Source organism: Lepidochelys kempii, chromosome 4 (genome assembly GCF_965140265.1).
Source record: "Lepidochelys kempii isolate rLepKem1 chromosome 4, rLepKem1.hap2, whole genome shotgun sequence".
NCBI classification, from domain to species: domain Eukaryota; kingdom Metazoa; phylum Chordata; order Testudines; family Cheloniidae; genus Lepidochelys; species Lepidochelys kempii.
In genome coordinates this window covers 20036565-20062071 of record NC_133259.1, presented here as the reverse complement: position 1 = coordinate 20062071, position 25507 = coordinate 20036565, and the positions used below count along the sequence as shown (strand labels likewise).

The following is a 25507-nucleotide window of genomic DNA, read 5'->3' as shown; positions in this document are numbered from 1 at the left end:
TTCATCAGCACACTCAAGCTGACCCCTTATATGCCCCTGGACTCAGCAGGCTGGGTCGAGCAGCACTTCCAAGCTGCCACCCTCGTACACCCCAGGTTCAGCATGTCCCTATCCCCACTTTCACGTTACAATTGTTCTGGTAGAAACCCACTTGATGAGCAAACCCCAGAGGATTTTTGGACGCTGCAGGGATCTTTAACTTAGGCATGAGGAGCGTTGCTGCAGAGCGAATGAGGAAGCCAAAAAACACCCAAGAGGGGAAGAGAGAGAGAAAAGCAACCAGCTTAACCATGGAAGTTATTTATTGCCAGGTAATAACCACAGGAGAGCCAAACAAACAAAACAGTTATAATATTAAATCTAACTTAAATTTGATTATAAAAGTCAGGTTTAGAAAAGTGACTGATCACACAAGTCAGGGTCAGAAGGCTATACCTAGAGAGAGAAAGAGAGAGATGGGTCCTTACCACTCCATGAAGCTTGAGTCGATTGGTGATGGCTGAGGTTCTGGAATGCTGGAGACGGGCAGAGCCCCCAGCACGATCAGTCAGGAGAAGATGAAGTCCCAATGGAACTGATGCAGATTTTGGATCCAGGCATCAGAGCACTTACCTGAGCAGGGTAGGGGTTTTTGTAGGGAAAGAACAATGGTTCAAGGGAGAACATGAGATTTGTTTGTGGGTAAACTGATGGCTCAAGAGAGTATACCAAAGTTGTTTTGTTCAGGCTAGACAATAGGAACTGATCATTTCTATGGGCGGTGTTCCTTCGAGGGAGCTCACGAAGCAATTAGGCATCTTCAGTATTTTGGATACCAATAAAGTATTTATTACTAGAATTGGTCTGATAACTACTGAGCTGGGTGTGTGCAGGTGTGGGTTCATTAACATCTGGAGCAGAGATTCCCCCATCATGCAGTGCTTTCCTGCTTTTCTGGTCCGATAGTTCAATGCAGTTCTTGCCTTGGAATTTCTGTTCTCCATTCTGTATGCTAATGGAGATCCCTCTCTGTCCCATCTTCGATGCAGATGAGGCTAGGGGAGTTTCCTTAATCCTGTCATCCTTGTCCAGAGGGGTTTAGGTGCATCTCTCCCTACCTTTTCATTGCTTTTTGTAAGCCTTTCTTCTGATTGGCTTTGGTTCAAGCAGAGGCTGGGGGAGCTGGGGGGAGGGGAGAAGGTCTTTTGTGAGTCAGACAGGCTGGGTACTGCGTCCTGGTTCCCCAACAACACAGAGCTGATTGGTAACACACCCCCACCAGCTCTCACTGTATAGCCCTTGGATTTCAGTTCCTAACCAGCTCTAGCTAGCCCAGTGTGTAGAACTATGACATGTGAGGCAGCAAGATGGTATTCCCCTCAGGCAGAGGAGGTCTCACAGGGGAAGTGGGGAACTGTTGTCCAGCAAATAACCACAATACTATGGTGTTGTGTTATAACATTGTCTTGTTGCTTGGTTCCAAATAGTATGGAATAGAGAATGAAGCATTCCTTTTTTTCTCCCTTTAGCTATTAGGTTTGGTGTGTTGTAATTGTGCAATGAAAATCCTAGCCTAAAATCTGGTTTTACAAGCATAATTGTCCCTCAGAGTTTGTGTGTGATACAGATATTGGCTTGTAGCAGTAGCATTATATAAGTGATCCCAATACCAACACAGGAAAGAGGGGAAAAAAACTTTAGAGAAAAATAAAAGGATTCACTAGGATTTTTTTTCCTCCTATGGACACCTGTGTGACGGGTTGGATCACAGAAACCCCTTTGGGACTGGCAACTGGTGCACTGAGACTACCCCAGACCCATTTTCCCTGCCAGCTTGGGACTCTAGAACCTTGCCTTGTTTGAGCCAGACACACTTGCCTGCTGCAAACACAGACCAAGGTCTGAACCATGTCCCTTAAAAGCTGCAGGCTTACCTGAAAACAGCTTAAGCAGTGTTCCTGTCTCCAGCACCCAAGTACCCAGTTCCCAATGGGTTCCAAACCCCAAATAAATCCGTCTTACTCTGTGTAAAGCTTATACAGGGTAAACTCATAAATTGTTCGCCCTCTATAACACTGATAGAGAGATATGCACAGCTGTTTGCCCCCTCCCCCCAGGTATTAATACATACTCTGGGTTAATTAATAAGTAAAAAGTGATTTTATTAAATTCAAAAAGTAGGATTTAAGTGGTTCCAAGTAATAGACAGAACAAAGTGAAAAGAAAAGGAGTACTTGTGGCACCTTAGAGACTAACCAATTTATTTGAGCATGAGCTTTCGTGAGCTACAGCTCACTTCATCCATGTCAAGGTTCCTCCCCCACTCTGAACTCTAGGGTACAGATGTGGGGACCTGCATGAAAAACCTCCTAAGCTTATCTTTACCAGCTTAGGTCAAAACTTCCCCAAGGTACAAAATATTCCACCCGTTGTCCTTGGATTGGCCGCTACCACCACCACCACCAAACTAATACTGGTTACTGGGGAAGAGCTGTTTGGACGCGTCTTTCCCCCCAAAATACTTCCCAAAACCTTGCACCCCACTTCCTGGACAAAGTTTGGTAAAAAGCCTCACCAATGTGCCTAGGTGACTACAGACCCAGACCCTTGGATCTTAAGAACAATGAACAATCCTCCCAACACTTGCACCCCCCCTTTCCTGGGAAATGTTGGATAAAAAGCCTCACCAATTTGCATAGGTGACCACAGACCCAAACCCTTGGATCTGAGAACAATGAAAAAGCATTCAGTTTTCTTACAAGAAGACTTTTAATAAAAATAGAAGTAAATAGAAATGAAGAAATCCCCCCTGTAAAATCAGGATGGTAGATATCTTACAGGGTAATTAGATTCAAAAACATAGAGAATCCCTCTAGGCAAAACCTTAAGTTACAAAAAAGATACACAGACAGAAATAGTTATTCTATTCAGCACAATTCTTTTCTCAGCCATTTAAAGAAATCATAATCTAACACATACCCAGCTAGATTACTTACTAAAAGTTCTAAGACTCCATTCCTGGTCTATCCCCGGCAGAAACCAGCATATAGACAGACACACAGACCCTTTGTTTCTCTTTTTCCTTCTCCTCCAGTTCTTTGTCTCTTGCTTCCATAGCTCTCCTGTGAGCAGCCGCTTGGTGTTGTTCTGCTTCTCTCGCTGCCTCCCTTTCTTGTTCCTTCTTCAGCCGCATGAGTTCTATCTGTCTTTCATGTTCCCTTTGTCTTTCCTCAGCCTGAAATTTGGCTAATTCCAGCTGTAGTCGAGCTGCGGATTTTGTCATTCTAACCTCTCTGTTTTTAACTAACTTTACACCCGAGGTTTAGAAATAAACAAACAAAACTTGGCTGTAAAACTTTGCTGTGCTGGAATAGAATACCTATTCTCTGATAGTGATTGTCAGATGAAGTGAGCTGTAGCTCACGAAAGCTCATGCTCAAATAAATTGGTTAGTCTCTAAGGTGCCACAAGTACTCCTTTTCTTTTTGCGAATACAGACTAACACGGCTGTTACTCTGAAACCAGAACAAAGTGAATTACCAAGCAAAATAAAATAAAACACGCAAGTCTAAGCCTAATACAGTAAGAAAACTGAATACAGATAAAATCTCACCCTCAGAGATGTTTCAGTAAGCTTCTATCATACACTGGACGCCTTCCTAGTCTGGGCTCAATCCTTTCCCCTGTTACAGTCCTTGTTCCAGCTCAGGTGGTAGCTAGGGGATTTCTCATGATGGCTGCCTCCCTTGTTCTGTTCCACCCACTTATATATCTTTTGCATAAGGCTGGAATCCTTTGTCCCTCTGGGTTCCCACCCCTCCTTCTCAGTGGAAAAGCACCAGGTTAAAGATGGATTCCAGTTCAGGTTACATGATCACAAGTCCTGTGAGAACCCAAGCCTTCATTTCTTGCAGCCTGACTCACAGGAGGGCCTGCCTGCAAACAGAGCCATCCACAGTCAATTGTCCTGGTTGATGGGAGCCATCAAGATTCCAAACCACCATTAATGGCCCACAGTTTGCATAACTACAATAGGACCTCAGAGTTGTATTTCATATTTCTAGTTTCAGATACAAGTGATGCCTTTATACAAATAGGATGACCGCACACAGTAGATTATAAGCTTTGTAATGATACTTTACAAGAGACCTTTTGCATGAAGCATATTCCAGTTACAATTATATTCACACTCATTAGCATATTTTCATAAAATCATATAGAGTGCAACGTCACAACCTGAACAATAGTTTTTTATTTGGAAAGCCTCAAGATATCAAAGCATTTATAAGTCATGGTGTTACAGACCAAGGGGTGTGAACAGCTCTAAAAATTCAGTCTGATACATAGTGTCTTGTTTTGCAGACTTGCCAAAAGGCTCTCTTTCCATTACTTTTTCTAGCATTGTGTGAGGCAGATTCTACAGATGAAATGTCTGGCAGAAATATTCTGTGGCGGTATTGGTCATGAACATAAGAACAGCCATACTGGGTCAGACCAAGGATCCATCTAGCCCACTATACTATGGTCCATCAATGGTCAATGCCAGGTGCTTCAGAGAGCATGAACAGAATAGGCAATCATTGAATGATCCATCTCGTCATCCACTCCCAGCTTCTGGCAATCAGAGGCTAGGGATACCCAGAGCATGGGGTTGCATCCCTGACCATCTTGGCTAATAACCACGGATGGAATAGCCTTAATGAACTTATCTAATTCTTTTTGAACCCAGTTGTAGTTTTGGCCTTCACATCATCCCCTGGCAATGAGTTCCACAGATTGACTGTGCACTGTGTGAAGTACTTCCTTTTATTTGTTTTAAACCTGCTGCCGATTAATTCATTGGGTTGCCCCTGGTTCTTATGTTATATGAAGGAGTAAATAACACTTCCTTATTCACTTTCTCCACGCTATTCACAATTTTATAGACCTCTATCATATCCCCTCTTAGTCGTCTCTTTTCTAAGCTAAAAAATCCCAGTCTTTTAATCTCGCCTCATACAGAAACTGTTCCATACCCGTAATCATTTTTGTTGCCCTTCTCTGTACCTTTTCCAATTCTAATATATATTTTTTGAGATGGGGCAACCAGAACTGCACGCAGTATTCAAGATGTGGGCATACTGTAGATTTATAGTGTCATTATGATATTTTCTAGTGGTTCCTAACATTGTTAGCTTTTTTGGCTGCCACTGCACATTGAGCAGATGTTTTCAGAGAACTATCCACAGTGACTCCAGGATCTCTTTTTTTTGACTGGTAACAGCAAATTTAGATGCCATCATTTTGTATGTATAGTTAGGATTATGTTTTCCAATGTGCATTAATTTGCATTTATCAACATTGAATTTCATCTCCCATTTTGTTGCCCAGTCACCCAGTTTTGTGAGATCCCTTGGTAACTCTTCACAGTTTGCTTTGGACTTAACTATCTTGAGTAGTTTTGCATTGTCTGCAAATTTTGCCACCTCACTGTTTATCCCTTTTACAGATCATTTATGAATATGCTGAACAGCAGTGGTTCCAGTACACATCCCTGGGGGAGCCCATTATTAACTTCTCTCCATTCTGAAAACTGACCATTTATTCCTGCTCTTCGTTTGTTTCCTGTGTTTTAACCAGTTACTCATCCATGAGGGGACCTTCCCTCTTATCCCATGATTGCTTACTCATTCGAGGCCCTTCCTTCTTATCTCATGACTGCTCTTGTACTTAAATCAGTTTGCCTACAATTTGTTAAGGGCATAAGGGGAACTTTCTGCTACTTCCTGGCCTTGGATCACTACTCCCATATCTAGCATGGCATGTGAGTCTGCTCTGTTTACACACACATTTATTTATTCATTTATTCCTTATTCATTACAGTGTTATAGTAGAATTGTTTACATCTTCGAGAGTGTAATTCCTGCTGCCTCTAACATGGAGCTGTACCTTAAAGTTACAACCGAGCCTTGTAGTTTGCACAGAATAACGAGTGTGTGTGTGTGTGTGTGTGTTCACACATAAATGTTGAATAACAACAATTCCATTCAAGTCACAGAGGCAGAAAAGCTCTCTATTCAAATACTAAAATACTAAAAATAATTTATGATTTTATTAATTGCATGGAGTTTTCTGCTGCTGTGACTTGAATGGAGTTGTTGTTTAACATTTATACTGTGGTAGCACCTAAAGGCCACAGTCAAGTTGGTCCTCATTGTGCTAGGCCCTGTACAAACATAAAACCAATGACAACAGACCCCACAGCCTCAGGAAAGTGAAGGCTAGGAGTGCCAGCTTTCAAAGAAAAATACACTTGCCACATTAAGAAAAAATATTGCCACTGAGAGGTCATTTCTTCTTCCCTTGATGAGTTTAGTGGCTAATTAAGTGTGTTTATTTTATAATGCTCTGATTCTAGTTTTAACTATGATTTTGCATGAGGAGCCCCTTTGAAACCCACTGGCTGTCTGGGTAAGCAAAAGGCTTGTTGCATTTGTCAGGATTGGAGCATCAGGCCCATGTCCTCTTGCTCTTTGAAGTACAGCAGAGCAAATTCTGTTCTATTTAAGGCTTTTAATAATGGTAAATCCTTTATATTTCATTCAGTCATCAATGTTTATAGCTTTCAAAGCAGCACAACCAAATGATCTCTATATCAGCTCCTATATACATACATCTCCTTGTGCAACATAAACTATAGTAGCATCAGGGATATCTGGATAAATAAGGCACTCCACGTTGTCAAAAAAGTATCCAATAGACTTATTGAACTGGAGTCCTCACACCCCAGTGCTGGCTTCAGACACCCCCCATATCTCCCAGAAGGACACACAGTTTCACTTTTTGTTTCCTCCAGTCACATTCAAACCAGTCCAAACTGCAGTATGGAGCTGCTAAGAGCCAGATTCTGAGGCTCATACTTCAATGCACACAGCCCCACTGATTTCAATAGAAAATTGCTACCGCTTGAGGAGCGGTGGCAAAATCTGGCTGTAAAGGTGAAATCCTGGGCCCCATTGACAAATGGGCCCTATTTACCCCTGGCAAAAGGCCTATTGCCTTCAGGGAGGCCAGGGTTTCACCCTAGGTGTGCAGCCTACAGGCTGTAGGCCAGAGACACTGAGCAAATGCTATTTCACTTAGTTTATTTGTTGCTGAAGTCACTCTGTCTCTGGTGCATGTGACATAAATGGTAGAACAGGGAAAGGTGACTCAGCCTGAGGTGCCTGTCTCTTCCCAGTTCATCTTAATCCCACCTTCCTCCTTTGTTTCCATAGTGTCTGTCCCATGCTCATGCAGGAACAAGGGTAAATGCTTCTTATGGTCATCTATACCCTTATTTTATCCACTGTAGAAACTTAGATCAGGCGAGCTTCAGGCCTTCTCTTGTGCCTGTGCATACAAGTGGTGAAATGGTGGCCGAATGACGTGAAATTATACCTGCCTACAGTGGAAAATTGAAAGCCTGAGATTTCCCTTTTCATTGACCTCAGGCCTGCACCGGTGTACCTCGGTTTCTCTTTGCACTGACATCTCGAATACATTGACGGTTTTCATTTTACATAAGGAAAATAATAATGCTCTATGAGGCACCTCACTATTCCCTGCCTTAGTGTGAGGAGGACTCCGGCAGCCAGAGGCAACACAAGCGTTCCCCTCTCAGCCCTTGCAGACTTGGCTGCCTCTCTGCAGGTAAGTAATAGGTACACCCCAATGCCCCCCTCTCCCTTCCAGCATTCTGAGCATGCCCTGGAGTTTTTGGCTCCTGTTCCACTGGACACTCAAGAGAATTTGCAGATCCACTACTTCCAAAGGACCAGTACACACCAGCTTACCAGTTACTCCTCAGGATCACCACTCTGCTCATCACACAGCACATAGATACATTTACCATAAAAAGAAGAATTTTGTTTAAAAAAGAAGTGAGATTTGAGAAGAAGCAAGTAGAATTAATGGAAACAAATGGTTACATATACAAAATAAAATTATAACATGTTTTCTAGAGCCTGAACTTACTTAGATAGTTATTGTCATGTCACATAGAGCAAAAGCTTACCCAAATCCTTCCCGTGTATTACAGCCAGACTTGGCTGTGGTCTCACGTTCACAAGATAAGTCACACTGTCCCCTTGCCTCTTCAGTGGAAAGATCCCCTGTCTCTTTGCAATCCCAGATATATCAAAACAGTCCTTCAGTCTTATTATTTGTAAACAGGACACCTCTACTCATTGTTCTTTCCTGTGGCCTCCTTCTCTTGTTGACCTTACAGTCTTTTAATTTGTATCTGTCTCCACTTGCAGACAGGCTTACATTGTGGGACACAAAATGCAAAATATACAGTTGACCAGACAGAGAGAGAGAAGCATGTCCTATCCCCTGCCTGAACCTCCTGGTGATCTACTTTTAACTTCAAGGCTTTAAGAACTTAATTTCCAGTATAGCCTAACTTCATAAATATTAGTGATACGTACATTTCATAATGACTAGGATGACCAGTGAATTCCTGGTTCTTGGTAGAGACCTCATATGCCACCTAAACACCTGTGCCCTCTGTCAGTTGACACCAAGAAGTTCCTCGGTTACATGCCCCCTTTAAAAGAATCCAGAGGATGGTAGGAATTGTCTCCTGTTGGAACAGGACCTCTCCATTGCTCCTCTACTGTCGATTCCATACCAGCCTGCAGCTGCATCACCACCAATGGTCCTGAGATTTTGGATAGTGTTCTGACAGCTGAAGAAATTCCTCAACAGTGAGAGTCACAGGCCAAAAGCCTGAAACTAGGTAGATATGATTGCAATTATTATGATCCTTACGTATCAGATATGAGTGCAATTATTATAAACCTATTCATAACCAGTTTCCGGAGACATCTATCATTCTGTCTCATAAATCAGAGAATCTCTATTAGATCACCTCAGGGTTATCTTATGCAGTGTTGTTGTAGCTGTGTTGGTCCCGGGATATTAGAAACACAGGGTGGGTGAGGTAATATCTTTTATTGGACCAGCTTCTGTTGGTGAGAGAGACAAGCTTTCGAGCTTACACTGAGCTCTTCTTCAGGTCATTGTGAAATGACCTTCAGGGCCTGAAGAAGAGCTCTGAGTAAGCTCAAAAGCCTGTCTCTCTCACCAACAGAAGTTGGTCCAATAAAAGATATTAGCTCACCCACCGTGTCTGAGATATATTGTTATTATTCAGAACAGACAGGAGTGGCTGTAAAAATCAACGTCCAATCACCCCAAGGGGAGAACAGAAGGTTTAAACCTGCAAAATAAGCAGTTAAATCAACTAATTGTATCCAGTGCTAGTGTACTATAAAATATATTAAGGTCTTTTATGAAAGTGTACCCTGTTCTGTACTTGATGGTGGCTATCAGATATGTACACAGACTATGGTTATAAATGTATGTATTTGTGTTTGTAGAAAACTGTACTTCTAATTTTTGGGGAAGCTTCAGCTCCACCTAGGGTGACCAGACGTCCCGATATTTAGTTGTTTGTCCTGCGTGCCAACAGATGTATGGTTGGGACGCCATTTGTCCTGATATTTTGGCTCGGGACTGGAGGAGTACACTGGTAAGAGGTCACCTGGGATCCCGGCGGTGCTTATTTGGGGCGGCTCCCAGGAAACGGCGGGCAGCAGGACCCTGCAGCCCCTAGGCACGGGGCGACCAGGGCGGGGTCTCTGCCTGCTGCACCTACCACAAACACTGGCTCCGTTGTGGCCAGTGGGAGCTGCGGGTGCGGACAGGGCGCAGAGCCCCCCTGGCTGACCCTGATCCTGGGGCGCTGCGTGCTACTCACGCCCCCAACTAAGTCCTGCCCCCACCACTTCCAGCCAATGGCAGCTGGAGCCAGTGCTTGTGGCAGGTGCAGCACGTGGAGTGGAGACCCCGCTGGCCGCTGCTGACCCTAGGAGCCAGAGGAACCTGCCAGGTGCTTCCCAGTGGGTGGGAACCGACCCCCAGGTAAGTAGCAGGGCTGCGGCTGGGGCCCTGTGCCCGTAGTTTGTGGCAGGGCTGCGGTCGGGAGCTGGGGCTGTATGTTTCTGACAGGGCTGGAGCGGGGGCCGTGTACCCCCGACCCATGGCGGGGCTGGGGACCTGCGCCCCCAACCCGTGGCTTCCTCAGGCTTTGTATCCTCCTTCCCCCATAGTTCCAGTGGGAGGGGGGTGAGTCTGTGGTTGTCCCCCCACCCCCCTGTGTCCTGATATTTTGTTCTTGTCATCTGCTCACCCTAGCTCCACCTCACAGTAGGGTGGTGAAGCAGTCAAGAAGGGAGAAGCATCTCCCAAGCCAGATGTTTACACAAAGCCAACTTCAAGTACCCCTCCATTATCCAGCCTGGGAAATGACAGTGAGGGACCATTAGAGTTAATGTGAAGACATTGACTCAGCTGGGAATTTCCTCACATTTCATACCAATAATGACTGAAGAAAAATACCGCAACCCCTTTTAAAATGGAAGGGGTTTGAAGTGAAATCCATCCAGAAACTGAGGGACAGCCTCTAGGCAGGAGGCTGTGTGTGAATATTGGGTTTCCTCCTTTTGACAGGAGGTACGCTGGGAAACTGTGCAAAGGCAATAGTTAACTTGTATTCGAAAAAAGGATTTTATCTACTATGGAAGTGTAAAATCCAAGGGTGCGACTTTTAGTTTGTGTGATTTGTATGTGTTTGCTTCCCTATATTATTTCATCTTTGAATCTGTGGTTTTTCTATTAAATAAACTTTTGGTTTTTATTCCAAGCAGGATTCTGGTGTGTAAACTGTGTGGAGTGTGGGGAGCACAAGTGACGTGATGACTGGGGGGGCTGGTTTCACGCCGTCAGTGGTGATGAACCAGAGGGGAACTGGCTGAGTGTTTGGTAGTTAAGAACTTGGGGAGCACAGATATGGGGAGACTTGGGACTACAAAGGCTGTTGGTGTCACCCTCCAAGAGGTAACTAGGCTGGTGAAAGCCAGAGTGAGACCTTGTGCTTGTGGGCACAATACTGGTGTCAGGGATCCAAGCCATAGCAACACAGAATTAAGACACCTTAAGGTTACAGGACAGGCGGTGACAGAACCCCTTACAGGTCTGGGTGATTTCAAAAACATCACAGTGGCTTCATAGCAAAAGTTTTGGCAACAGAAATATGTAAATCTCTTTCCTCCCCAAGTAACAGGTGTTCCATATGTAATTGCTTCAAGAAAATCCATCCTGTCCCTCCTTTTAAGTCTAATTCCTGCATGACTTCTATCAGTTGCTGTCCCCAAGAACTAATATTTTTCCTGTGTTGTAAAAATATTTTTCTTTCGGCTCCTGTTTATACTTCCTAACCTTTCCGGTCCAAATTTCCCATTTGGATGTGTGTGTTTGGCACCTGTCCGAGTCAGTGGGAGTCCTGCATGGACACATGAGTGCAGAATTCAGCATTGAGAGATTTTGTCCAAAATTAAACCATACTACTTTTGAGCATTGTTATGGATATATTTATCCTGGGGAGCAGTCATGCAGTTTGTGTTGACATTAACTGCAGTTAGAAGTTTGAGCTGCCCTAACAGATTTTAATTCCATTGCTAGTACTTCCTGTCTTTTACAGTCTCTGTTTCCTATTCATCTCAAGGAGAAATAATTAATTTGTCTTTTAGTGATCTATGATATCCTACCATCATGTAGAAAATAACTTTACAGTGATTGCAATTACCTTCCTTTGGTTAATTTCCTTGATGATCAGCTGACACATCTTTTCAGTCTTTTTTTTTTTTTAATTGTTTTCATCTAGTAAAAGGTTTGGTTTATACAAATGTTTTGCAGTCTGTCATTCTTTGTTATTTATACGCTATTCTAACTTGGCTTTCTACTACAAATTAGCTGGAAAGGTTCCTGTGCCCTTCTTTCATTTTCATTTTGTTCTTTTTTTTTCTTCTCTAGATCACAAAGTCCATCAGGGAAGGGTCTATACAGGAACGTCTCTTGCCACAACCAGAGTTGTCGGATGGAATTCCTCAGGTCAGCCGCCGATTAACTGACAGTAGTGCATGTTTGGAGAAAATGGATTTACCAGATGAAATCTCTTTCATTAACAGTGCTGCATTCTTCTCTAGGTTAGTGCTCCTTTCTTTTCATAAAATACATCTGTGGATGTGTTTATATTCGGACTATTATTATATGGCCAGGACAGAAAGCAGGTGTGTAGCTTTGTATCAGTATTGTAAATGCTGCTGATGCTCAGATTTTAATCTTAAAGCAGCCAGTTCCTTTTACATTGAATAGGGCCTGCATCATGTTACCATCTGCATGGAATAAAACATTATGCTAGATGCCTAACTAAGCAAGGGGACCATAATTCACCCAGATTCCCAAATGCCCTGACGCTCTTTGAAATGCAGTTTAAGACATCCATGATTTAAAACTAATGTATTTCTAAGATACTAATTGGAAACTATGGAAAATATTCAAATATACTCTTAATAAGAGGATACATACCTAAGCCGTTTTTATGATGTCTTCAATTTTATGTTTCATAGGCATGTGGGGGCAATTTTTAAGCACTCCTGTTGGGAGCCAGTGAAGAGGGAAAAAGGGTAGCTTAAAAATACTTTTAAAAAATAAAATTTCTCAGCCATACTGTAATAAAAGGGCATCAGTTCATTTTTGCTTTTTTCGCAGTTTATTACGCTAAGTTTAATATTGAAATAAATTTCACTAACTGGTAGAACTTAATCCCATATTGCTTTCTGTATATACCATTACCTGGCAATCCAGCTCTTTTCTTCATTTATACACATGTTCATGTGCACATGTGCCTACTCTTATGGCACACTTGCACATAGGGCTGAATTATTAAAAACGTGCATGGTCCAAATGGAGTACTGTGTGCAAACAGATATTCAGATGCATATATAAAAAGAACACACAAGTTTGTTCCCCATAAAAATTTGCATGCATATAAACCTGGCCTGTTTTGTAAAGGAATGTGGTTGAGAAAGCTGTTAAACATTTGAAACTGTGTTGAGAAACGTAGATGTGTTTCTGGAATAACTGAACACACAAACTGAAGGAAGGTTGCTCTTGCCGCAGGCTTCCTATGTGACTTTAGTCTTGTGACTTAATCTTTCTGTGTCTGAGTTTCTCTGTTTGTAAAATGGGATAATAATACTTACTTGGCTTATAGGAAGGTTTTGAAGCTAAATTCATTAAAGTTTTTAAAGTCACCCTTGAATGGAAGGAAGTACAAAATATTAAAATAATTAAAAAAAACGGTCAATATGGTGCAGTGGTTTCTGAGGCTGCTGGGTAAATGTGAGCACACTAAAAATGTGTGTATATGTACATTATATATTACATCTGTATGTGTCTGCACGTGCACACACAGGATGGACGATGCGCTGGGAACGAATGAGTTGTGTAGTGCGGTGGTTCTCAACCAGGGGTACCTGTACCCATGGGGTACACAGAGGTCTTCCGGGGGTACATCAACTCATCTAGATATTTGCCTAGGTTTACAACAGGCAACATAAAAAACACTAGCGAAATCAGTACAAACAGATATTCAGATGCACATGTACAAACTAATATTTCACACAGTGATTTGTTTATACTGCTCTATATACTGTACACTGAAATGTAAGTACAATATTTATAGAAAAGTACAACCCCTGCCAATGAGTTCCACGGATTGACTGTGCATTGTGTGAAGAGGAACTTCCTTACATTTGTTTTAAACATGCTGCCTATTAATTTAATTGGGTGACCCCTGGTTCTTGTGTTAAAATAACACGTCCTTATTCACTTTCTCTCCATACCATTCACGATTTTATAGACCTCAGTCATGTCCCCCCTCAGTCATCTCTTTTCCAAGCTGAACAGTCCCAGTCTTTTTAATCTCCCCTCATACGGAAGCTGTTCCACACCCCTAGTCATTTTTGTTGACCACCTCTGTACTTTTTTCATTTGTAATATACTTTTTTTGAGATGGGGCGACCAGAACCGCACACAGTCTTCAAGGTGCAGATATACCATGGATTTACATAGAAGCAATATGATATTTTGTCTCTTATTATCTGTCCCTTTCCTAAAGGTTCCTAATATTGTTAGTTTTTCTGACTGTCACTGCACCTTGAGCAGATGTTTTCAGAGAACTATCCTCCATGACTGTAAGATTTTTCTTGAATGGTAACTTAGACCCCTTCATTTTGTATGTATAGTTGGGATTATGTTTTCCTATGTGCATTACTTTGAATTTATCAACATTGAATTTCTTCTGCCATTTTGGTGCCCAGTCACCCAGTTTTGTGAGATCCCTTTGGAGTTCTTCTCAGTCTGTTTTGGATTTAACTATCTTGCGTAATTTAGTATTTTCTGTTCACTGTTCACCCTCTTTTTCCAAATCATTTATGAATATTTTGCACGGCACAGATCCCACTGTTTACCTCTCTCCTTTGTTTCCCATCTTTCAACCAGTTACTGATCCACGAGAGTACCCTCTCTTATCCCATGACTGCTTACTTTGCTTAAGAGCATTTGGTGTTGGACCTTTTTCAAAGACTTTCTGAAAGTCCAAGTACACTGAATCCGCTGGATTATCCTTGTCCACATGCTTCCTGACTCTCTCAAAGAATTCTAATAGATTGGTGAGGCATGATTTCCCTTTACAAATTTAACTATGCAAAGTATTGTTTGCAGTCAAGGTATATTGCAGTGCATAAAATATGTATTTTATCCTTTCTGAAGTCCCTGCCCTGCACCATGTTGACTGTTGATATAGAGAACAATTTTATGTTGAGGTTGAAGTATTTCTGTACGTATAAAAAGAGATAATTTTGTCTTTCAAAATAGGTAGAGTACTGTTTGTACCAGCAATCTGTGCCAGGTACCTAATATATATGTTCTCTCAAGAATTACATCATCTTTAAAACTATGTGCTAAGGGCAAACTGCTTTGCATACAGTAGCAGAAAAACACAACTTTAAGCCAGGCCCTGTGGAAGAACGGGTAAAGTGAATAAGCATGCCCGCGCGCACATTTTCCCAGGACTTCTCCCATTTTGAAACTGCGTGGGTATAAATGGCTGTCAGAGCTCTACCAGCTAGAAAAGAGGAACATGCATAAGGCTCTTATCCAGCAAAGCACGTGCTTAACTTTAAGCACTGGTCCCATTGACTTCATTGGGATTAATTGTGCACTTAAAGTTTTGCGTGGCTTAAGTGCTTTGGATTGAGGTTCAAATGGATTTTTTGTTTCAGGAACAGGGTTTGTGAAGCTTATTCAGTCACAAAGGAGGAAAGGCCTCCTTCTGCCAAAGTCTCTAACATACAAGTTTGAAGCTACGTGTGCCCAAATATAACAGTAACAGAAAGCGTAAGGCTTTCTACAGCACAAAGGTAAGAGTGAAAAATGCTTCCCACAGCCAAAGCCCAAGGTGGGAGTGTGTTGTGCTGAGCAGAGGTCCTTTCCGGATGCTGTTTATATTTCTGTAGAGTACCAGATGTTTGCTACCTATAGACTTGTTAGCATCTACCATCATGAATCCCCTGCCAATTAATAAGGCTTTGCTGCGTATCGCTCATAGCCATTGCATATTGGGGCTGCATCCATTCTTGATCCTGGCAGCATTTTCAAGGACATTTGCCTGTACTGGGAGATTAACACCCTCCTTGCTAGACACAGCCATTACACACAGACTTACCTGGCTAAGAAGTGTTTTTCCAGGTACCTGCTTTATCACCAATTTACATATTCAGGTGGTGGGGGAAAAAATCTGCAGGGAAATTTGAAAGAAAAATTACATGCAGATTCCAGGACCTGAAACCTTAGAGCAAGCCGCCAGTCTGAAGTCACTTGGGGATCCTAAATTGTAAACCAGCTTTTGGAGTGCTTTTCATCCATTCTCACCTTGTGTCATAGATCATAAACTCTTGTTTATGGCTGCAGTCTTAGCTGCCGTGGGATTTGCCAGCAGAACTACCGTGTAGTAGCTTTCCAACCTTTGAATGTTTTCAAAGGGAAGCTTGTTTACGTCAGCGTTTCTTTCACAAAGTAACTTATATTGCCTCTTGTCCTAATTCCTACCATCGTACTGGCTCATATGTCGTTAAAACAAGGTGTGGGTTTGTGTACATAGCTGCACCCTGTTCTTAAGGATGATGTTTGTGTGTTCAAACCGTAAACTGCTGAGGTGTCAATACGTATATCTGTACGCTTTAAAATATGTACATAATATAAACACTTGCCTTTTGTTTTGCTCACTTGTGACTTTCTTTTTAGCAACTTTCCTTTAAAAGCAACACAAGCAAAAACTTGTCATTGTTCCGTGGTATGTGATGTGATAAGAACTTGATTACATAGTGCTGAGAGAACAAATCAAGCAGATCTGTTTTTTTAGTTTATCTGGGCATTATATTAGGTACATATTTCTTACCCAAACTAACAACTTCCCTTATCACACAAGAGCCTCTATAACAGGTTTGCATAAGGGATCAGAGCCAAACAACAATCCCTGCCCTGTGAGCTCTCCTGAATCTTGGAGAAAACTGCTGATTTCTCAACAATGGAGCAAAGGTTTAGGGTGAGGTGGTAAGTTCTTTGGGACAAGGAATATCTTCCTATATGTCTGCATAGTGTCTAGCATCTTTGTGGGGCTGTAGTAATATCCTTAATAAATAATGGCTCAGTGAGGCACTATTTTTCATTTAATCAAGATTTGTTTTCTCTGTGTCTGCCTCTCTCTGTGCTTTAGGCTCTGTTGAGTTAGTTTTTCCAAGCTGACTCACTTAATCTTGAGAATACATTTCTCTCTACCCTCATATGCAATCAGTTCCCTTCTTTCTTGCATTGTGAGATGCTGGCAGTATGAACTGTTACATAATGAGTTTTCAAGAAATGCTTGTGCCTTGGGAGAATGTAACAAAGACTTTTGCGATTTATGTGTTTGTTCAGCTTAGGTGATTGTGATCTAGTAGCTGGCTGTGGTCTGAACTGTCACTTTGTTGTCCCTTGGCCATCTATAATCAGGTCACATTGTCAATTAAAATAACATGTGAACACATTATTTCTCCTCCAGTAATTCACCTGGTTTGATTGCAAAAAAAAATAAAAAATAAAAAATTCAGATGCCCCTCTCTTCATCAGCCCAGGACAGGTAAATTGCTACCTCTTTGGGCTTAGAGTCTGTATGCTAGAATCAAAACACCTTATTATCAATCCATGTGAGCATTGGCACCTCCTTGTTTCTAGCAATCATGTTTTTGTCTCTTTGCCTAGAATTTCTCTGGTGACACAGTGGTGGCTGGAAAGCTGAAGAGTATTCTAAATCTTGTGGTCTGAACAGTGCATCATAAGTAGAGGTTCAACCAGTGGAAACAGCAAGAGTTCTTGATGGGACAAAGAACTAACAGCTTACATGTGAGAGAGAGGTCTATCACTAGCTGTACGTGTGAGACTGCATTTGATTGACTCATCTTTTTAGTGGCTGATCTGGAAAAAAGATACTTCTTTCATTTTGTGTGCAAAGGGACTTTCTTTCCTATGTGTGGAAACTATTCTGGGGACTCAAGGACTATAAGGGTATGTCTAAACTGCAGTTAGACACTGGCTGACCTGTGCCAGCTGATTCGGGCTGGGGCTGCGAGGCTGTTTAATTGCAGTGTAGACTTCGAGGCTCAGACTGAAACCTGGGCCCTCGGACCCTGTGAGGTCCCATAGCTCAGGCTATAGCCCAAGTCTATGCTGCAATGAAATAGTCTTGCAGCTTCAGACACAGTAGCCCAAGTCGGCTGTCACATGCCAGCTGCGGCTTGTTGTTTGCAGTATACATGTAGCTTCAGTGGCCCCAACGAGCACGTCATTCTAAGAAAGATTCTGTATCCCAGTTGAGGCATAAAGAGAAATCTGAAATGAAACTCTTTCCAGAGTTCAGGCTTTTCCTCACTGAATGGGAGGATTGTTCAGTACTTCCTGCTTTTCCCTGGTGGAGAAAGATTTTTCTTCTCATGAGGCCAGCGAGAACTCCTTACTCTGGTGCCTGGGGAGTCAGATGGAGTAGTCATGCTACATTTCACCTTAAGCAAATTGGACTGCACTCCTCCTCGAAGAGTTTGGAGGCCTTTTCAAGCATGAGATATCAATGGGCTCTTGCACAGAAGAACAGGCAGTACTCAAATGGCTGATGAAGTTTCAGCCTATCCTTGAAAAGTCAGTTGATTTTTAACCCGGACACCTAGATGTACATCTCTGCACATCCCCAGCAGTTCATTATAAACAGATAAAATTGACAGTTCAGAGCACTGACCATTTAATGTTTAATACTCGAGAATCAGTGGATCCTTTTCTCTTTTTATTCTTGGTGTTTTCTCTCATGTGCCAGTTGCATTGTTCAGCGCTGAAGATCAGTGTAGCAGGCAGGCCGGCTCCAGGCACCAGCTTTGCAAGCAGGTGCTTTGGGCTGCATTCAGAATGGGGCGGCCGTCCGGGTCCCGCGGCGGCAATTCGGCGGCAGCTCCGCCGCTCTTCCGGGCGCGGTGACTGCTTGGGGCGGCAAAATTTGTAGAGCCGCCCCGGTAGCAGGATTCCTTTTCAGACACGAATACACCAGGTAGTTTTGCATTTGAAGCTTTGTGATTTTTCTTCCTGTTGTGCTTTCCAGAGAGCATCTTCCCTGGCCATCTCCAGGAAAGACTAGTATAAAAGGTCCCAGTGCTGAATCAGAATCATGCATTTACTTGTGCACTTTCCCCAGTTCAGCTGCAAGAAATGTGGTGTGGAATGTTGTGTGCGTGTGCAGTGTAGTGTTTGCTGAAGGAGTTCAGCTATGATTTCCCATGACAAAGAGAGATTTTTAATCAAGGTAGTCAGCTGGATGTCAAGTGAAGAGAGGGGTTACAAGGGTAGGCTTGTCACTTGGTGCTCCTGTCATTTTGCTTGGACACCGGACTCTCGCTAGAATGCGCGTCTATATAACGCGAATTCGGATATAACGCGGCCGCAGCTATGGATCCCAAATTTAAGTACTGTACAGTACAATTTTTTTGAGTATAGACACGATAAATCAACCGCTGAGCGCTGTCCTGTCGACTCTAGTACTCCACCAGAATGAGAAGCACAAGCACAATCGATGGGAAAGCATCAGCTATTCACGCTTAATCAAGGTGTTATCGCCACTTTAAGCAGCACTATTGACGGACGTTGATACGACAAATGATAGAAAGCGAGTTGTCTGTCACCGATTTTCTGAAGAAGTTGACTATAAAAGACTTCTTTTACATTGGTGGCGATTCCTGGAATTTATTATGTGCTGAAACGATAAACCGCTGTTGGATGGTGGGATGAGAGAGTCGTTTGGCCACCCGCTCCTGGAAGAAAATAAAGTAAGCAGATCACAGTCTGATGAGGAATTCGACTTCAAGGGATTTACAGGCAGTACGACCAAACAACATTCCAGAAGCTGAAGAACTGGCCTTCGCCATGGAAGAAGAAGAGGAAGATGAAGTGGACGTCGTTCCAACGTCAGCTGCGACCGTAGCTGGCTTAGAGACTGCTTTGAGATGGTGTGAGACGCAAGACGTTGAGCCTATAAAAATTATGCAGCTACATAGCCTTTTGCAGTTTGCTAAGCCGAAGCAGCACAGCAGCACGAAGCAAAAGCAACTCACCGACTTTTTTAAGAAAAACTAGACTAGTTTATTGTAATGTTTAAATCTCTAATAAAGCAACACTTCTTTTCTCGTTTCTTTCCTTCAAGTAGGAGTTTATTTTCTAAGGTTTTCTATACTTTATAGATGTGACATTTACTGTATACAGTAATTTCATTTTAACACGGTCCCCGCTATAACGCAATACTTGGCATGGATCCCAAATCCCACGTTCCGGTCCGGTGTATCTGTAATCTGAGCATTTCAGTCCTGTAAAATCCTTCTCCTTCATGGCCTAAGGAAAAACAGATTTGTATTTTTATTTTTATTTTTTGTAAGTGATTTGGGTACTGAAAGGGTCTGCTTACCCAGAAGTAGTGGAATCTGCACTTCGCTGCATTAGCAACCTGCCTCAAACTTGACTCAGAAGGACCACTGGTTTAGGGGTCAAAAAGTAGTTTTGTCTCCATATCTGTTTGGTCCCTGGTCACTCTGCCAATTGTGGTAGCATGATTTGAGTGCTATGGTGCTGTGGATCACTGGGAAACTCCCAAATGTCCATCTGCTGTTAATGACTTCCCGTCATTAATGACTTGGCAGGAATCTTACTGGTGACCCACAGTCAAAAAGAAGAGGAGGACTTATGGCACCTTAGAGACTAACAAATTTATTTGAGCCTAAGCTTTCGTGAGCTACAGACACGGCTGCTACTCCACAGTCAAAAGGTTCTGTTACCCCATTGCCAATTCACTGAGTCAGCCAGGCCTCTCATAATTTCTGTACTTCCTTATTTTATTTTATTCCCTCAGAATTTTAGGTTCAAGTGGGGATGGATTCATAAAGCTGTGATTGGTAGTGAGTGAATGTTAAAATGATAAAATACATAGGTTAAGAAAAGAGTAGGGTACATATGGGTGCAGTGCTTAAATTATTCAGAAGTACAAAGGTTGGTTTGAAAGCATTACAATATACATAGTACATAATCAGCAATAACCCAAATAAGATTAATAAATATAACAATACAATTTAGATATTAGCATCCAAGTATTTGGGTACATCACTCAGGGAAAAAGTTATACAGAGAGTTGGTTGTGGAAAGCAAATTGATGGCTGAGTGAAGATTGTCCTTCAGTAATTGAGAATTTACAAAATTGTATTTAGAAAATACAATCCGTCAGAGAAGTGTTTCAGTTACTTTCTCGACTGCACTTATCACTGGCACTCCAGCTCATCTCTCCCAGTATTGCTGATGTCCAATGATGTGTTTTAGTTAAATTACTGTTAGAAATTACCCAAACATAATTTGATTATTATTGCTGTGCATAGCGCACCATTAGTTTATGCAGCATTTTACAAACACAAACCAAAAGAAGTTCCCTGCTCCAAGATGCTTACAAGCTAGCGGACTTATTCAGAACCTTCTTACCATGAATTGTTTACCTTACTTTGGATTGTTGGTATCACGAGACTCTGCGAAGGGATTGCAGAATATTTTTAAAGATATAAAAAGAAAAGGAGTACTTGTGGCACCTTAGAGACTAACCAATTTATTTGAGCATAAGCTTTCGATGAATCCGATGAAGTGAGCTGTAGCTCATGAAAGCTTATGCTCAAATAAATTGGTTAGTCTCTAAGGTGCCACAAGTACTCCTTTTCTTTTTGCAAATACAGACTAACACGGCTGTTACTCTGAAACCTTTAGAGATGTAGTTGCCCCTCTGGGCAGCTCTGGCTTTTTAAAATTGTAATCAAGATTTTAAAAATGAGTGGCTCAAGTGTTCCTATCATTGCTATGTCTAGACATTTATTACTGCACAGGCCTGGCATGTTGTCTGGTCATTTCAGGAATTAATAGTTGCAGTGGCCAGTAGCAGATGCTTAAGAGGAAGGTGTAAGAAATACTACAGTAAGCAGTTATAAAATAACAGGTCTGTAGGGAAAGTTTTCTCTTAAAGCCCTCATTAGTTTATGATCATCTTATGCCTTGAAGCATAAATGTTTATATCCCATCCAGACAACTTGGGGTTTGGTTTTGTTGTTTTAATCCTTTCTATTGTAATTCTGGATGTTCTTGTTATCTATGCAAATGGCCGGTCCTTTTCTGAATCCAGCCAAGCTCTTACCCTCAGTGGTATCTTGTTCACTCATAAATTGTTCAAAATGGCCACTTCAGAATCACAAGAGCATCTTCTGCCTCAGATTTCAGAGGCAAAGTGTTCTCTTTTTGCAATGCTCACAGCCTGCATCAGCCTGAGAGCTAAGGATCAAATGTGAATCTTCAACACTGGTCATAGCAGTGAATGGCACTGATTAATAGGCTGCTGAGCTGGCACCAATGTATTCAGCTGTGCAGGAAAGCAACGTTCATGTTCGTTAATGTGATAGGTCAGGTAAAGTGAGGCTAGCGTGCAGCAGAAACAGCCCACAATTTTGGGTTCAGAGAGCTAAAGGCAAACAGGATTCTTGCAGTAGGGGGTTAATATGCGTAAGGCCTTGTCTACACTGCCACTTACAGCGCTAAAACTTTCTTCGTCAGCTGTGCAGACATACCCTAAGTCACAGGGTTTCTCACAGTCTACATCTCCCCTCTTCCCAGCATTGGTCTGACTGCCAGTTCTATCCAAATGCAGAGATCAAGTTACTATCTACAGCTCACTCTTCTCATAGTGACAGGTTTCAGAGTAGCAGCCGTGTTAGTCTGTATCCGGAAAAAGAACAGGAGTACTTATGGCACCTTAGAGACTAACAAATGTATTTGAGCATAAGCTTTCATGGGCTACAGCCCACTTCATCGGATGCATAGAATGGAACATATAGAAAGAAGATAGATATATACACACACACACAGAGATACAGAGAACATGAAAAGGTGGAAGTAGCCATATCAACTTTAAGAGGTTAATTAATTAAGATGAGCTATTATCATCAGGAGAAAAAAACTTTTGTATTGATAATCAAGATGCCCCATTTAGACAGTTGACAAGAAGATGTGAGGATACTTAATATGGGGAAATAGATTCAATATGTGTAATAAGAAAAGGAGTACTTGTGGCACCTGAGAGACTAACAAATTTATTTGAGCATAAGCTTTCGTGTGCTACAGCTCACTTCATCGGATGCATTCAGTGGAAAATACAGTGGGGAGATTTATATACACAGAGAACATGAAACAATGGGTGTTACCATACCCACTGTAACGAGAGTGATCACTTAAGTGAGCTATTACCAGCAGGAGAGTGGGGGGGAGGGGGAGGAGGAATAAACATGGGGAAATAGTTTTACTTTGTGTAATGACACATCCACTCCCAGTCTCTATTCAAGCCTAAGTTAATTGCAAATTGCAAATCCAGTTTGCAAATTAATTCCAATTCAGCAGTCTCTCGTTGGAGTCTGTTTTTGAAGTTTTTTTGTTGAAGTATTGCCACTTTTAGGTCTGTAATTGAGTGACCAGAGAGATTGAAGTGTTCTCCGACTGGTTTTTGAATGTTATAATTCTTGATGTCTGATTTGTGTCCATTTATTCTTTTACATAGAGACTGTCCAGTTTGACCAATGTACATGGCAGAGGGGCATTGCTGGCACATGATGGCATCTATCACACTGGTGGATGTGCAGGTGAACGAGTCCCTAATTGCGTGGCTAATGTGATTAGGTCCTATGATGATGTCACTTGAATAAATATGTGGACAGAGTTGGCATCGGGCTTTGTTACAAGGATAGGTTCCTGGGTTAGTGGTTCTGTTGTGCGGTTGCTGGAGAGTATTCGCTTCAGGTTGGGGGGCTGTCGGTAAGCGAGGACTGGCCTGTCTCCCAAGATCTGTGAGAGTGAGGGATCTTTTTCAGGAAAGGGTTGTTCACATAGTGCCTCCCAGCTGAGCCTGAGCCCAGTCATTTCCTCCCAACACCCATCTCGTAAACCACTTGACTGTCTGGTAATTGCTTCAAAAAGAGCATTCCTTTGTAGTATATCATTTGCTCCGGAAGAGGCACTAACTCTGGAGCGTATTATACCACCTGTCACACAACCCATCATTGTCAGAGTTGGCTTCCATGAATCTGCTGCTTGCAGATTGAGAACAGTGGATTTTTGTGTGACTCTTCTAAAACTTCTTGTAAACAGTTGCAGCTTATCCCCTTCCACACTGTCTATTCCAGAGTAAACAATGTGCTGTAAATACATAGAGCGACAGATTAGCTTTTAATCAATAAAAAAGACATTTTTGTATGATTCTCTTTTAATTCTAGATGGATATGAAGATTGATCTTTCAAAACTGCATGTTTTTGTCAGTGTTTCACATCAATTAAAAAAAACTGTTTGTAATTTTAACTGTTCGGGCTTGATTTTTCACAATGGGAGCTGCTGGTTGCAGAATAAAATCTGGCCATTAGAGTGGACTTGTTCCCTCTGAAATCAGGGCGAGTTTTACAGTTGTCATTGCTAGGAGCAGAGTTAGGTGAGTAAGGAGCACTTTCAAAAATCCCACCTGCCGCAGTTAATATTCAAAGTGTTTGTCATTGCAAAGGCAGGCAAAATCAGCTCATTCTAGCCAATCAATGTGAATGAAGCATTGCACTTAGGAATGGCATCACAGGGGCTGACTAAGGCAGAATTATCCCGAGAGCTCTGACGGCGAGTTTACATTGCAGTGCCTGAATGTATTTGCTTGGCCTTGCATTCTGCCAGCTCTAACTAGCAACCAGAGAATGGCTTTCTCATCATCATGGGCTCACCCTTATCTTGTCTTTCCTCACTGTCTTTGGGAAAGCTGCTATGTCTGTGGTACTATCATCACACAACCTCTGCATTCCCCAGCCACTTGGTAGCAGTCCCTTGTGCTCAAGAAGGTTATAAAAATGGTTCCAGGCTCCAGGGCCTTATCTGCACTAGCATTTCACCCAGTGGTAAACCCTCTCCACCCCTGAGAGAATAATTGTTCACTATTTTCAAGCAAAATTGATGTTAAATCTGCTTAATGTTAAATATGCTCTTAGTCTGCATGAAAAAAGTCTGTTTTTAATCATCGGTGCCACTGTGCTGGAGGAGTAGTTAGCTTTCTATCTAGAAGCGTCACACCTCTATGGGATCTTGTGTGTTATTTTATTTATTTGTATTCCGTGCTACATGTAGCATGGAAAGACACCACTCAGGATTAGATTAATAGACTCATAGATTTTTAAGGCCTGAAGGGACCATTATGACCACCTGTTCTGATATAACAGGCCAAAGAACTTCACTCAATAACTTCTGCACCAAGACCTTCCCTCCTGAAACGGGTACCTAGATGCATAACTAGCCACCTGCACATGCATTTGCATGTACGATCACAATAAATGCTTCTACACACACCTGTGAAGTCTCCTATCTTCCCTGTCAGGCTCCTGATTTCGGAAGCTCTCTCTTTAGCTCCTAATTAGGAGTCTGAGGGTATGTCTACACTACGAAATTAGGTCAAATTTATAGAAGTCAGTTTTGTAGAAAGCGTTTTTATACAGTCGATTGTGTGTGTCCCCACACAAATGCTCTAAGTGCATGTAGTCGGCGGAGCGCTTCCACAGTACCGAGGCTAGAGTCGACTTCCGGAGCGTTGCACTGTGGGTAGCTATCCCACAGTTCCTGCGGTCTCCGCCGCCCATTTGAATTCTGGGTAGAAATCCCAGTGCCTGATGGGGCTAAAACATTGTCGCGGGTGGTTCTGGGTACATATCATCAGGCCCCCCTTCCCTCCCTCCTTCCGTGAAAGCAACGGCAGACAATCATTTTGCACCTTTTTTCTTGAGTTACCTGTGCAGACACCATATCACGGCAAGCATGGAGCCCGCTCAGCTAACCATCACCGTATGTCTCCTGGGTGCTGGGAGACGTGGTACTGCATTGCTACACAGCAACAGTTTATTGCCTTTTGGCAGCGGACAGTGCAGTGTGACTGGTAGC

The 25507-nt window shown here is 42.3% G+C and overlaps 1 protein-coding gene across 2 annotated transcripts in view; it reads left to right on the top strand.

Annotated features, from left to right (window-relative positions):
• The window catches only part of FAM13A (family with sequence similarity 13 member A), a 183977-nt gene that overhangs the window by 65524 nt on the left and 92946 nt on the right, over nucleotides 1-25507 (top strand). For both annotated transcript variants that reach the window (XM_073340684.1, XM_073340682.1), the window contains exon 7: nucleotides 11878-12050. In XM_073340684.1, coding sequence (XP_073196785.1) covers nucleotides 11878-12050 — 173 coding nt within the window. The remainder of the gene's footprint in view (nucleotides 1-11877; nucleotides 12051-25507) is intronic.